The sequence below is a fragment of the Daphnia pulicaria genome, chromosome 8 (assembly GCF_021234035.1).
Source record: "Daphnia pulicaria isolate SC F1-1A chromosome 8, SC_F0-13Bv2, whole genome shotgun sequence".
In the NCBI taxonomy this organism is placed as follows: domain Eukaryota; kingdom Metazoa; phylum Arthropoda; class Branchiopoda; order Diplostraca; family Daphniidae; genus Daphnia; species Daphnia pulicaria.
In genome coordinates, this window is record NC_060920.1 from 609,312 (window position 1) to 623,408 (window position 14,097).

General features: G+C 40.6%; 3 protein-coding genes across 6 annotated transcripts; 2 read left to right on the forward strand and 1 right to left on the reverse strand.

Annotated features, from left to right (window-relative positions):
• Positions 1 to 947: 947 nt before the first annotated feature.
• Positions 948 to 4,516, forward strand: LOC124311807 (cysteine--tRNA ligase, cytoplasmic-like). The gene is given in 6 exon segments (XM_046776158.1): positions 948 to 1,078; positions 1,877 to 2,207; positions 2,285 to 2,768; positions 2,840 to 3,067; positions 3,128 to 3,318; positions 3,387 to 4,516. Coding segments are annotated over 5 exon segments (2,076 nt in total). The 5' UTR covers positions 948 to 1,078; positions 1,877 to 1,949; the 3' UTR covers positions 4,302 to 4,516.
• A 657-nt stretch (positions 4,517 to 5,173) lies between these two features.
• LOC124311809 (trypsin-1-like) lies at positions 5,174 to 7,729 on the reverse strand. 2 transcript variants are annotated; one of them, XM_046776163.1, is made up of 8 exons: positions 7,014 to 7,729; positions 6,817 to 6,918; positions 6,468 to 6,711; positions 6,195 to 6,342; positions 6,003 to 6,128; positions 5,749 to 5,902; positions 5,540 to 5,659; positions 5,174 to 5,328 (listed from the first exon to the last, which is right to left on the reverse strand). In XM_046776163.1, the coding sequence occupies exons 2-8, from the start codon at positions 6,863 to 6,865 to the stop codon at positions 5,174 to 5,176; spliced, it is 996 nt and encodes a 331-aa protein (XP_046632119.1). In that variant the 5' UTR covers positions 6,866 to 6,918; positions 7,014 to 7,729. The 2 variants fall into 2 exon arrangements, with proteins under 2 accessions (XP_046632119.1, XP_046632118.1); XM_046776162.1 differs by having other exon boundaries at positions 7,002 to 7,090.
• Positions 7,730 to 7,976: 247 nt separating this feature from the next.
• On the forward strand, positions 7,977 to 13,502 carry LOC124311808 (TGF-beta receptor type-1-like). Of its 3 annotated transcripts, none has more exons than XM_046776159.1 (9): positions 7,977 to 8,609; positions 8,680 to 8,800; positions 10,896 to 11,071; positions 11,274 to 11,471; positions 11,543 to 11,691; positions 11,764 to 11,914; positions 11,982 to 12,149; positions 12,220 to 12,392; positions 12,470 to 13,502. In XM_046776159.1, the coding sequence occupies exons 1-9, from the start codon at positions 8,546 to 8,548 to the stop codon at positions 12,833 to 12,835; spliced, it is 1,566 nt and encodes a 521-aa protein (XP_046632115.1). In that variant the 5' UTR covers positions 7,977 to 8,545; the 3' UTR covers positions 12,836 to 13,502. The 3 variants fall into 3 exon arrangements, with proteins under 3 accessions (XP_046632115.1, XP_046632116.1, XP_046632117.1); XM_046776160.1 differs by lacking the exon at positions 10,896 to 11,071 and adding an exon at positions 9,178 to 9,335 and having other exon boundaries at positions 7,978 to 8,609; XM_046776161.1 differs by lacking the exon at positions 10,896 to 11,071 and adding an exon at positions 10,101 to 10,255 and having other exon boundaries at positions 7,986 to 8,609.
• The last annotated feature ends 595 nt before the right edge of the window (positions 13,503 to 14,097 follow it).

Below are 14,097 nucleotides of genomic sequence, written 5' to 3' on the forward strand. Positions count from 1 at the left end.
CTGGTGCCACCAAGGGGATTTTCTCCTGATGTTGTCTTTGTTTTTCGAGAGCAGATGGGAGTCTAGCAGCCACAACAGGTGATGCCCCAAAATACTCGGCAAAAGATGTTACCGGATTCTTGTCGGGATGGCCCAGTTCGTGAGTGGCGTAAGTGGATTGAATAGGAAGTCCCAGAAGGCGCTCTTTTCTCTCTCTTCTTCCTCTTCAGCGAGCTCTTTAGTTAGAACGGGTGCCACTGGTGGAGATATGGGGAGGGTTGTCGTAATAACGATAACAGGAGCCGCGCGGAGTCGCTGCGGCAGAGCTGTTGGTAGGAGCAGGAACATGTGTCGGGACGATCTCCTGTTGATTCTCATTTCGTACGAACTTGGACGAAACACCACCGGGGGAGACGGAATTTGAATTCGCAACTCCGGTAATAAAAAAGAAGGATAGGCTATGGCCTATAATATTATTAAAGTATAGAATTTAAAACGAGCGACAAGATTGAGAAAAAAATGGAAAAAAATATAAACAATTGCAAAATTGTTACCCAAACATTGAAACGCATGCTGGTTTAAAGTTTAAAGAAGTGGTCTTATTCAGCATAATTTCAGTATATAGTAGTCGGGAACTTTTTTATTTCTGGATAAAAATTTTCAAGAAATAATAATAGCCCGAGATATTATTATCTGATTTATCTCATATTAAAAAAAAAAAATGCTGACTGAATGAATGGTGTTTCGTTGTTTTGTTGTTGTTTTTTCCTAGAAGCGCAAAATAATCTATCCTGGTGACGCAGCTTATGATAAAGGTGAGATTGAGATACTTTATTTGCGCAATTTTTCACCACAACAAACGGCGGAGGCTCTTTGATGTAAAAAAATGCTGATGTAAAAAATTTTTACATTACGTTATCGCTCTGTTATCGGCTCGCACATCGGGTATAAATTATATCTAATTTTACGTTTTTGGAAGAACAACCCGAACACAACTTTGAAAGTACGCAGCAACGGTTTCGTATTCATTGGTCGTTCACCTTCAGCTTCAATCCACCACTATATCACCGCCAACATAAATATTGTTTTAAATTTTCAGTAAGTCACTTCCAATATATTTTTTTTTACTAATTAAACCAAAGTCATTTGTGTGGCAATTGCAAAAATGTATTAGTTTGGAGTATTTAGATTTTTTAAGTAAGACATTTTTACTGTTGTGACATGCGTATCAGTCATTTCAAAATACTAATTATTATTAGGGGATTTATGGGGCAAATGGCGAGAATAAGTTTCAAACGAAAAACAATTTGATTTCTAAGGAGACACTGAGAAATGGATTGTATCTTCATGTCATTTATTAACTCGGTTCATCTGTTATTTTCAGACTGACGCAATTATTGTAAACTGTTGCTCAATCAATTTCCTCGGATTTGCGGTTGTGCTATAGGCCTAATAGAGGTTGAGAAACCTTCTTTGTTAATTTTTTTAAATTTCTTACCCCATAAAACACATCCCCCTCCCCGGCTCCCTCCCCCCCCCCTTTTTTTGATTGAAAAGAAAATGCCGCTATTAAAGTAAATTGCGTGCTACATTTTGTTATCCGTTGATCAACTGATCAACCTTATCTCATTTTTCGTATTGCATTCTTGGAAAAACAAGCCGAACTTTCGGATTAATTGCTCTAGTTGACGAATTTTTCTTAATTTAATAATTATTATACTTCCAACTATTGAATTAAATTTTTACTGCTCTGTTTCCGTGCCAATTGGCAAAATATTGAAATGTATTAGTTATAGTTTTGAGTGTTGGTAGTCAATATAGTAGCAAAAAGTAATACGTTTTAATTATTGCATCAGACATTTCTCAATAACTGATTAATGGTAGATTTCTATCCTATCCTATACAGGGAGAGAAGTTTCAAAGGGTAAATAATTTAATTCAGCGAAGACGCTGAGAAATAATTTGCAATCATGTCAGAAGCCACCTCGTTAAACAACAGCGGCAAGAAGCTGATGATTTACAACAGTCTGACTCGCAAGAAGGAGGTGTTCACTCCGCAGAATGGCAACAACATCACCTGGTACTCTTGCGGACCCACAGTCTACGATGCCTCCCACATGGGCCACGCCCGCTCCTACATGTCCTTCGACATCCTGCGGAGGGTCCTGAGAGACTACTTTGGCTACGACATTACTTACGTCATGAACATCACCGACATCGACGACAAGGTAAGGCATCAATTACAATTACAACAACCAAACATTTGAAAAACTATAATTTAATTGATTTAATTGATTTAACTAAGATCATCAAAAGAGCCAGGCAGAATTATTTGTACGAAAAGTACGCAGCCGAGTTGAGTGAGCTGGAAACTCTCCGAAAAGATGTCGAGGAATCTGTCGGCCGTCTATCCAAACAAATGGCGGTGACCACCGATCCCGATAAGAAAGTCATGTAGAAGACGATGCTGGCCAAAGTCACCGCCGCCATTAACAAATCGGCCGAAATAACCATCAAAGCTGCGGATGGTCTATGCCACGATGCCAAGAGCTTTTTGTTGGCGGAAGCCAAAGATGTTTTGAGCGACTGGCTCGACTCCAAGCACGGCATGGACGTTTCGGACAACGCCATTTTTGCTTCACTCCCGCGATACTGGGAGGAGGAATTCTACAAAGACATGGCCGCTCTCAACGTCCTACCCGCCGACGTGATTACTCGCGTCAGCGAATACGTTCCAGAGATTGTCGATTACATCGCCAAAATCATGGAACGTGGATTTGCATATTCGGGTGAGAGATTTTCTTACTTTTTCTTCTATTACGTCTTGTGAAATAATTTCTTTGGTTTTATTATTTTGAAGCCAATGGCTCTGTGTACTTTGATGTTGCCAAATTCGATTCACAAAAGAATCACAAGTACGCCAAATTGGTGCCGGAAGCTTACGGCGACTCCAAGGCCCTGCAGGAAGGCGAAGGCGATCTGAGCGTCTCCGAAGATCGTCTGAGCGAGAAGAAATCGCCCAACGATTTCGCCCTTTGGAAAAATTCCAAGAGCGGCGAGCCTTCGTGGGATTCTCCATGGGGAAAAGGTAATCATCAAATTCATCCAAACTTTTCGCATCAATTATGTAATATTTGGTTTCATTCAGGACGCCCTGGCTGGCATATTGAATGCAGCGTGATGGCCAGTGCAATTCTGGGGTCGTCAATGGATTTTCACACGGGTGGCGTCGACCTCAAGTTCCCCCACCACGACAACGAACTTGCCCAGTCTGAAGCCTATTACGATAACGACGAATGGGTTCGCTATTTCCTTCACACCGGTCATGTGACCATCCAGGTAAATACTAAATACTATAAATGCAAACTGAACAAGTCACTCCTCCCAACTCTAATGAAATTGCGCAGGGTTGCAAAATGTCCAAATCGCTCAAGAACTTCATTACGATCCAAGATGCGCTGAGTCGCAACAGCAGCCGCGAATTGCGCATCTTCTTCTTGCTGCATCAGTGGAAGGAGACGCTCGACTACAGCGACAGCGCCATGGAAGAAGCCTCGAGCTACGAGAAAATGCTCAGGGAATTCTTCCTCAACGCCAAGGATCTCTTGAGGAGCGGCCCGACTGCTGCCGCCATCACCGCCCATCAGCAGCAACATTTCCAAAAATGGAGCGACGCCGAGCGGGAACTCAACCAGCGGTTCGTCCAAGCCAAAAATCGAGTGCGCCAAGCTCTCTGCGATAATATCGACACTAAAACTTCCTTGGAGGCCATCAAGAGCCTGATTTCAGACTGCAACAAATACCTAGCGCGGATGAAACGATCGGCCAACCGGGTGCTGATCAAGTCCGTCGCCGAATACGTCACGCGATTGTTCCAGATCTTCGGCGTCATCGAAGGCAAGCAAACCCTCGGATTTCCCAGCACTGAATCGTCTGCTGGCGGACCAGGTAATAATGACATTAGCGCCGAAGAAATCGTCATGCCCGTCCTGGAAGCGCTGGCGGAATTCCGGGAAGAAGTGAGGAAAGAAGCTCGACAGTTAGGGGCGAAGCCAGTTCTGGAACTTTGCGATCGATTTCGAGATGATGTCTTGCCCAGCTTGGGCGTACGACTGGAAGACCGTGAGGGTCAACCACCTGCTTTGAAGCTCGTCCCGCGTGATGAACTCCTCAAGGAGATGAAACTTCTCAAGGAGAAACTCCTTAAGGAGAAAGAAGAGAGAAAGGATGCCAGACAAGCTGAGCTAAATCGTAAAAAGATAGAGTTAGAAGATTTGCGAGAAGCAAGGAATGCCAGACGAGCTGCGTTAAATCATCAATAGACTTTATTTTATTAGAAGAATTGCGAAAAGAAAGACGAAATGAAATCGGTACGCACATGCCAAGAAATAAAGATAATAATTAACTGTATAATTATTCATTTTGCCACCCAATTGTTATTACGTACAAGAGTAATATAGCTTTGGTGAAGGTGAATTAGATTTTAGATGTATTCGATTCAACCAATTACAAATACAATCATTCATATGGAAACCATCATCAGTGTATATAACTGCGGTTTGATTCCAGCTTATCTTTGTTTTAACAAAATCCTTCAAACGATCCACGATTTCATTCTGAATTCAAAGTAGCGCGAAGCACACGTGCTGCCAATCAGGCTAACTTTTTCCCGTTTCTAATTCAATTCATCACTATCCTTGTCAAACCTAGCGCTAGTCTGTGCTGTGCAAGAATATCAAATGCGGAAAAAGAAATCAATTTTTCAAAAAATACTTCTTTACCGCGCATTTGTTTAAAAAAAAAAGGGAAAAAAATTCAAAGATTTCATTCTTGAACGCTAGGTGGCTTCGAGGATGATGACATAAATAGATATGTGTGAATAAGATTTTTTTTTTTTATCGAAGTATCAAAGTCTAACGAGCCGGTAGCGATTCCTCCTTCCTAAACGTTGCTGCTTATCGCTCTATGTCAATTTTACTTTCCGAGTTGTTGTTGGCCAATAAAAAACTTTTGAAAACTTTCAAGGATGTTGGCAAGTTTAGGCCCTTAATACTTTTGGTGTAATAACAACCAGCAATTTACCGAATCAAATATAGGTTGTTAGAAATGTATTTAAATATTTGTACTAAAATAGAACGCGGAGCAATTTCTCAACTGTGTTTAACGCTGTTATTCTTTGAACGACATTTATTTTTTATGATGTCGACACAGTTCGAACATGTTTGAAATCGGGTGTTGGCATTGATCGAGTTGAGAGATGGCGGAGATGCGGCCAATTAAAGTAGTTGGAATAAACCCTTTGGTTGGCTGCAATCCAGTCTAAGAAGTAAGACACCTGAGTGTAGATACCTGAAATAAAAATAGCGATTTAGTACATTTTTATCCCACAAAAATTCACGGATATTAAAAAATAATTCATTTTAAAAAAATGTCAGAATGGACTGATGTGGCTAATGTGGCGATCAAGATTCCTGCATCCGCATGTAACCAGTTAACTTGACTGTCATTCGAGATAACAACGAAGGACACATTATGCCATTCCGCATTGTATCGTACGTACCAGGATAAGAAGCTAAAGCGCATCCTTCGCCCCAGGAGACAATTCCGTAAAGGACGGCCGTCTCACCACTGCCTGTGAACAGCGGGCCGCCAGAGTCTCCCTGACAAGAATCAAGGCCGCCTGTGGGTATACAAAAATAGAAACAATTTCATTTTATATTTTTTTTTCACTCAACAGCGCATCCCACCAAATTCTATCTTTTGAATTACCCTTTTTCATGTCACCAGCACACATCATCGATGGAAGAACGATTCGATTTTCGGAATCACCACCGTAAGCCTTGTCGCAAACTTGGTCGGAAACCACCGTGATGTTGACACTTCGGAGAAGGTCGGAGAGCCTGTCATTTGACCAGGATGCAGACTATATCCGATTTTAAAAAAAATTAAAAAAAATGAAATAAAAATATTTCAATGTTATCAGTGATTTGCAATTCCAAGATAGAGATCAAAGTTTATATTACATTCGTGAATCCCCATCCGGATACGTTGACGTGAGTTCCAGCTGGCGGATCGTACTGAGAGGTAGGCTCCGGTAAGTTAATTGGTTTGGCAGAAGGCACACTGAGATCCAAAGGAGCTTGGTTCATCTGAATATAATGAAATCAAATTTATCAAATTTATACAGAAAAAAAAATGATAATGAATTTACATACGAAAATAAGGGCGATGTCGTTTTTGAAATGATCGGTATCGTATTCTTCGTGCACGATAAATGAAACGGGAAATGCATCCTGTTCATGTCCGCTGTTGATGGAGAGACTGTGCTCTCCGGCGACTACGCGCAAAGAGGTGTCATCAATCCTAATAAATTATAATAACATCATACATAATTAATGATAATTAATGCATCAAAAAATCTCGATCATTTTTATCAATTCCAAAGCACTTAAAAAGGAGGAAAAAAGATAATATTCCAGCCTATATACCCGGAGACGCAATGGGCGGCAGTGATGACGACATTAGCATCAAGAATAACTCCTCCGCAGTAATGAGCCCAGCGAGATCCGGCGTCACTCCGGCGCTGTATGGAAACCTGGAATGGAAGCGAATTGGGCACGACTATTGTCCCTCCTACGATTTTCTCCTGTGGAATCCTTTGATAGCTTCCTCTATTATTCATAATGAGCGAGGCGCTCCTGTGAGGTGATGACGTCACGGATTCGGAAATCACTTGGCAATAATAAATGAGAAAAGCAATCCAAGAATATGTTATCGAGAAGCCAATCAATATTTACAAAATAAGAAAGTGAAAATTTAATTGTTTTAAATTTTTACCGGTAGAACAGCAGACAACGAAGGTAGCAAGCAGCACAACGAACTTCATTTCCGCCGGAATCGTTAACTTTTACTAACTAGAAGAGTCAACCGAAGAAAGCCCTTAATGAAAATGGTTCGGAAAGGAAGGTTAAACTAATTTTAAGAAATTTGCAAAGACATTGAAATCAAAACTGAATTTTCACTTTTTAGTTTACCGTGCAAATACAGGAAGAACGTAGAGGCCAATAGTTCAACTTAGACTGATGAATTTGCCGCAAGCAAAGTAGAGTTCTTTTGAGTTTTATTTCGCAGAAAAGGTCATTATCATTTTTTGTTTTTCCGAGAATCCGTTGCTCTGGCGGATGGGGGTGAAGAGGTCAAAGTTTACCACAGGTCAATGGAATTATAAAATAAATTTGAAAAAAAAAAAAAACCAATTAGATCAGAAATGCAGAAATTACTATATCTACACAAATAGGGGAGCAAGCAAGGTTTCATAAATAATCTTTAATCAGATTATAATTTGTCGCATGAATCCGCGTAGTTACTAGTTACATTTGTCACACTAGAAACGAAAGCTTATCTCTTTGGTATTTCAAAGTTCAACCGATATCTCTGCCGTTGTTATAAAATAAAAACAAAAACAGCTTTGAGTTTATTTGTTATGTCTTTAACTGGTCCAACTGCCATTCGTTAAAATTATAAATACATTTTGGTCAAAATGACCTTTTTTTTGTAACCGAAGAAAATTATCTCATCTAAATTTGACTGTTGTTGACTGTTGATTATCGATTATGACTCATATTATTTTACTTCAAGTGTGAGTAAATAAAGGGGGCTGGGGCACTTAACATTTAAAAGAACACATTCGTAATGATTGCTTCTTCTTGATTTATTATTTGTCAGTTGCTATGCCGACGAAATTGTCCACTATAGATGGTTCGAAGGAAATCTGGGTCGCCATCATCTGGAAATTTACTCGACTCGAACGGAAGTGTGTGGATTGTGGACTCTCACCCTAATAACGTGGTGACGAAGCGGAGGGCTAAACTCCACTCTAAAAGTGTAAGCCCAAAATCATATCGAATTGTTGAACAAATTTCGACGAGCCTCCAGCGAGAACTCGACCATCATTATTCCAACTGTCGTGGTCGGATACAGTCAATCGTACAAAGCGCTCGTTAAATAATAAGAAAAGAAACAGTAACCATTTTTTCGACATGAAAAATTGTTCAATTGAACGGTAGATGGTAGCAGAGGGAGCCGCCCAAGTAAATGCCCGTGGAAAAAAAGAAGAAGAGAAGCCAAAGCCAGAGCCCAACGTTGACCGATTTAGTGCCCATGGTTAAGCGCAAACAAAAAAAGAATTGTCAGCCAAATACTAGATTCAGTGTGCGTTCTGCGTTGTTTGTTATCGACTGCTTTTTTAACTTTTAACTTCTCACATTACGTATTGTTTGCTGGTGGACATTGTTGCTACGCCGACACGGGAGCAAAATTTGGTCACTTGAAATTGCAATTTCTTCCCAGTGCGGATTTACGTTATTTCTTTCCTCTTTGGTGTTGTACATTGTACATATATTCGATGGTTTCATTCCAGACAGCCATGTCTGGAATGGCTAGACTGGGCGGAGCGTAACCGTTTTTTTCTCTCTCTCTACGCATCCCGAATTGAAATTTTCATCTTCTTTCTTCACCGGGGGTCTTTTATAATATCCACCGTACAACAACCTTTGCCGAATCGAAAATGATGGGTGGAAAACTTTATTTTGTATTGATTGTTGCTCTGGGCTGCTGGGACCTTGCTTTAGGTAATTAATTCATTAAAGATAAGTGTCTTGTGGCTTGCGTCTAAACTATTTCTATCCTTTGAATGTACAGCCCTCAAATGCCATTGTGATATATGCACCGCAGAGACAAATCACACATGTGAAACGGATGGTTTTTGCTTTACTTCAACGTCTCTAAATAGAAAGACTGGAGCCCTGATTCATGCCTACAGGTACACATCTTCATTCTCACCTTAGTCTAAAGGTGTGAAAGTTTAATTACCATGTTGTCAGTTGGGTTAAAATCATTACGTTGGTAAGTCATCATCATTCGCTTGTTTGACTTGTTGGGATCCTCCATGTTGTCCACTAGACTGCAGCACAGCACACCATCAACATAGATGGCTGTCACTCTCGCTCAGTATTATTATTATTATTCCTAGAGGAAAACGAAACCATTTCATTCAACTGCTTTCATTTACTGTTAGTCGCTGTTCTTCCATTTGCCATCATAGCCGCTGTTCCTCTTCCCTCTCATTTTCTAGTCCTTCATTGTCTTTTTGGGTTTTTTATCCACTTCTTTGTCTTTGAAAACACCTTTGATGAGAAGTTGCCTTTCTCAATGGCAATCGTTGCCCCCGGAGAACCCCATTTTATGCCAGCCATCCGGTTCCAGCCCTCCCGACCGATTTCAAATGGTCGTCCAATGCTGCCAACACCGTGACTTTTGCAACGTAGAAAACGTGCCCACTCTGGCCTCCCATTTAGGTGAGTATTCTCCGTCTCCAGAAGATGAAAAAAAAGGAACCAAAAACCAAAAACTCTCCCCGACATTTTGCTAACTTTAGTCCCGTCTCCAACCTTCTTCTTCTTTCCCCCCCACCAGACGTGGCTTGTGCTTGCCAAAAATTGCACGAGGTTTGCGAAACAATCACGCCCCCCTGAACGATTCTAGTAATTTGATGATGATGTAGGATGAGTATATAATCTTTTAAAAAACAAAAAGCGAACAGGTTCCACAAAAACCTAACTCTCTGCTTGGCACACAATTTAATTCAATTGTTTTTTTAAATTTTAGAATAGTTGAAAAGAAACGACAGGTAATAATAGATGGTGAGCATGTGTGTGTGCTGTGCTGCTTTCTTTATACGGGACTCATCACGATTTGATGGTCGGCGTGTTGGTTCAGCTAAAAATCGGACGTTTGGGCCCGACAAGTCAAACTGTACCATTTGATTTTATTTTCTATCTTCAATGTGGGTATTTTCAAATCGGCGATAGAGTCACAAACACAATTTATATAGCAACATTGGATTTTTTTTTTTCTTTAAAAAAAAATCGACTGGTTTAAGACTTGTCATGTTTTTATCCCATGTGTTTACGTGTCGGGGGATTCTAAGTGTGTACGTCCGAAATCGGCCGGGATTCCGCTGATGTTTATTTTTGTTTTTCTCAATTTCTCACCCACCATTTTGTGATTCGTTGTGTTTACTTTGGGGGCAAATTGGCGCATTGGCTATTGATATAAAATAGATGCTTGGACCGAGTGCTGCTGTATCCTCCCGAGAACCCCATCATGTGTCACTACGCCCGCCCTCTCAACGACACATTTGTCGTCGGATGCTGCAAGGACTACGACTTGTGCAACCGCGATTTGAAACCCATCCTGCACGTCCGCAACACCACAGGTAATAATAACGAAACCGAAATCGGATGCCTCTTCGTAGCTCTCTGCCCCCTTCTTACTTTAGAGGAATTTGATTTCAGACAAACCAAACAAAACAAAAAAAAATGGCTTCTCTCTATTTGGCTTTTTTTTTTATTGGGTTTCTATTGTTTCGGCCGTTGGTTTATTGTTGTTTTGTATGTTTGTGTCTTTTGGGTTATTAGTGCCTTATCTCAGGATTGTCAAATCTTCGTTGGGATTGAGTAATATTGGTTAGTATTCCGGCTTTTTGTTTTGATCTCTCATTTGGTTGTGTATTTATAATTGTGGAAAAAAGGTGAAGGTGAAGTATGATTCATTTATCTCAGTATACTTATTCTTCTAATCAACATTCCTCGACTAATTCTAACATTATAATTTTTTTGTTTTCATTAACATATTAATAAGCCTGCTCATTTTTATAACTTTAGTTTCATTTTGTTTTTTATTTAAAGCTAACCAAAAAAAGAATTAACCGCACGTATTATGTTTATTTGCTTGTTTTTCTTTACATTTCTTCCGCCTTTCTTTCTACTTTTGTTCTCTCTCTGACCAATCCACCAACCCCACCACCACCTACCGTTCTACTCCTCATTTACCTGTCCCCACAATTGGCGGCCCAGCTGTCTGAACTCGGTCGACTCCAGCGTCTGGTGTGGCGTCGGTAGCGACGACGGAGATGAGGTGATCAAGTACATTGACGAAGATGGCAATCCATTCGTTGTGGCATGTTGCCGCGGGGATTACTGCCGGAATGCCCAGCAACACTTAACCAATCACACTTTGCTCTCCGTCGCAGGTCTTTTCCTCCGCTCTTTTCCAACCCAAAAAGTCTTATCCTACATATTATTTACCCCAGTCTCTCCCCCTGCTCTTAACAATTCTCTCTCTTTTAATTTTATTATTTTTCGAAATTTCGATCTCATTCCGGTCGATTTTCGGTCGTAATTCATTTTTTTTTTAATTTGATTTGGTTTGTTCGTCTTTACCTTTTGAAACAGATCCGGAGGCCGTCGATTTGACTTGGTTCGGTTTTGGCAAGTGGGAGCTGGCGCTGCTCATTGGCATTCCCATCGCCGTCGGCATCTTATTCGTCATGATCCTGTTCAGCGTGAGGCATCAGCGGCGACGACGGATGATCAACCGCCGCATGGTCGACATGGAGCATAATATGGATTCGGCCGACATACCCATTCTAGGTTGGGTTGGAGTTGGCTGGGTCTTTGGCCGTCGCGATGGCAACAGCAGCATAATATCTTTTGTTTCTCAGGACACAACGGCGTAGGAGCCGCCTGTCTCAGAGACATAATTGACATGACAACCAGCGGCTCGGGTTCCGGCTTACCCTTGCTCGTCCAGCGCAGTATTGCCCGTCAAATTCAACTGATGGACATAATCGGCAAAGGCAGATTCGGAGAGGTATTTTCAAACCAAAACTATTATTCCGGTGGGAATACAATCAATTATTATTATTATTGATGACGCAATTAGGTGTGGCGTGGAAGGTGGCGCGGTGAGAATGTGGCCGTCAAGATTTTCTCGTCCAGGGAGGAGCGCTCTTGGTTCCGCGAAGCCGAAATCTACCAAACGGTCATGCTCCGGCACGATAACATTCTTGGTTTCATTGCCGCTGATAACAAAGGTATAATAATTCTATTTAAAACTACCAATGAAATGAATTAAATTAACATTTTTTTTTAAATGGCCAGATAACGGAACTTGGACTCAATTGTGGCTCGTCACCGACTACCACGAAAACGGATCGCTCTTTGATTTTCTCAACCGGACGACGGTGGACAGCACGACGATGGTGAGGATGGCCCTTTCCATCGCCACTGGACTCTCTCACCTTCACATGGAAATTCTGGGCACTCAAGGTCTGAATTTTATTTGTTAGGATCGATGGATAGATCATTGATTTGATCGGTCTTGTTTGATCGTGTATAGGTAAACCGGCCATCGCTCATCGCGATCTCAAATCCAAAAACGTTTTGGTCAAGGCCAATCGCACCTGCGCCATTGGCGATTTGGGTCTGGCCGTCCGCTACGATGCCACCGTCGACACTGTCGACATTGCCCTCAACCACAGGGTGGGCACCAAACGTTACATGGCCCCCGAGGTTCGTTTTTAAGTTCTTACAAAATTTCAGTTTTTAAATTTGCCGCCAATTTTTAAATTGATTTTGCGCTTTTCCAGGTTCTCGAAGAAACAATCAACGCCAACCACTTTGACTCGTTCAAACGTGCCGATGTCTACGCTCTGGGTCTCGTCTTTTGGGAGATCGCCCGTCGCTGCAACATGGGCGGAATCATCGACGAGTACCAGTTGCCGTTCTACGACGTCGTCCCCTCTGACCCGTCCATCGAAGAAATGCGCAAGGTTGTCTGCGTCGACCGCCAGAGGCCGTCGATCCCCAACCGGTGGCAATCGTACGAAACCCTTCGGGCCATGTCGCAGCTAATGAAGGAGTGCTGGTACGCCAACGCAGCTGCCCGTCTAACAGCTCTCCGCATCAAAAAGACGCTGGCCAATTTGGATGCCCCGGAAGATGTCAAGAATTAATAAAAATAACAACACTGCCCCCCCTCCCCCTTCTCCTTCCCGTTGACCTTACGTCAGAAAAAATTAAAAACAGATAAATGAACAGTTCAAATACGTTTGTCAGCTACTTATATACATTTAGTACGTCTCGCTTTGTTTCAAAACAATTTAAGTGTGTGTACGTGTGTGTGTTGAAAAATGTGAATGCGTTGGGAGTGCATGAGAGTGTCTCGTAACCCCTGCCATCAACCCACTTTTTTTGTTTTTCTCTCTTTGATTGTTGATTGTGTGGATGGTGATGATGATCTGTCTCCTGATTACTAGCTGTAGTAATTCTGTTTTAAAAAATCAATTCATTAATTATTATTATTATTATTCAGTCTTTAAATTTTTTTTTTCTTCCTTCTCCTACCCCCTGCCCTATTATCTCTATGTGACCGAGACACACATTTATATGATACCCAAACTCACTCATCGGTACGATTCCGAAACAATTATCGCGTGTTGGAATTTTGTTTAATTGCTTTCAATTTCATCCAATCCAAATTTCGTTTCAGAAGAGTATATATAGATATATTCATCATTTATGTTTCTTTTTTTTTTAATGTCCTCCAGCTCCTAATTTTGTTTTTCGGTTTTTTTCAACATGAAACAGTTATTGATGACACATATACAGAGTCAAAAATTCTTTTCTTTTCCAATAATTTTCTTTTTTTCTTAATCTAATTTTTTTGAATTTTGAATTCGACGATCATTGAACGATACGTGATTGAATTTCTTATTTTGATTCGATTAACTGTTAGTCGATTTGGTTTTCCACTGAAATTTTAATAGGTTAAAAAATGTAACTTTTGTTCTTTTCTTTAGTTCTGCCTAAAAGAAAAAGTATTTCAGGAGTCAACACTATTAGAATGTAGATAGATGTATATATGTATAGTTATGTGCTTGAATATATACCGTATATGTATATATACGTATACACTTTAAAGACATGAAGCTATAAACATGTAAAACTATTGCATCTTCTTCAATATTAATAATAATCTTCCAACATCAACATAAAAATTAGCAACAAATAAGAGAGAAAAAGAAATTCATCATCTTCTTTATATATAGTATATGTATATGACTTTGTCGAACGGAATAGTATACGATTGGTTTGGGGGAGAGGGGAATTATTTCATATAATATAAATGTGTTTTAATTTCGTTTTTTTTTTTTGTCTTTTTCTCTTCTCCATTAATTTAATGGGAACTTGTAGAGTCTTCGCGCTGTGGGCGCAC

Bases quoted from the DNA above. Each gene is read 5' to 3' on its own strand.
- LOC124311809 (XM_046776163.1), bottom strand. From the start codon at position 6,865: ATGAAGTTCGTTGTGCTGCTTGCTACCTTCGTTGTCTGCTGTTCTACC. The intron at 6,129-6,194 runs GTATGTAAATTC...CATTATATTCAG, and splicing joins ACGACATCGCCCTTATTTTC to ATGAACCAAGCTCCTTTGGA. The intron at 5,903-6,002 runs GTAATATAAACT...AATCGGATATAG, and splicing joins CCGGATGGGGATTCACGAAT to TCTGCATCCTGGTCAAATGA.
- LOC124311808 (XM_046776159.1), top strand. From the start codon at position 8,546: ATGATGGGTGGAAAACTTTATTTTGTATTGATTGTTGCTCTGGGCTGC. The intron at 8,801-10,895 runs GTACACATCTTC...TTGGCGGCCCAG, and splicing joins GCCCTGATTCATGCCTACAG to CTGTCTGAACTCGGTCGACT. The intron at 11,472-11,542 runs GTTGGGTTGGAG...TTTGTTTCTCAG, and splicing joins GGCCGACATACCCATTCTAG to GACACAACGGCGTAGGAGCC.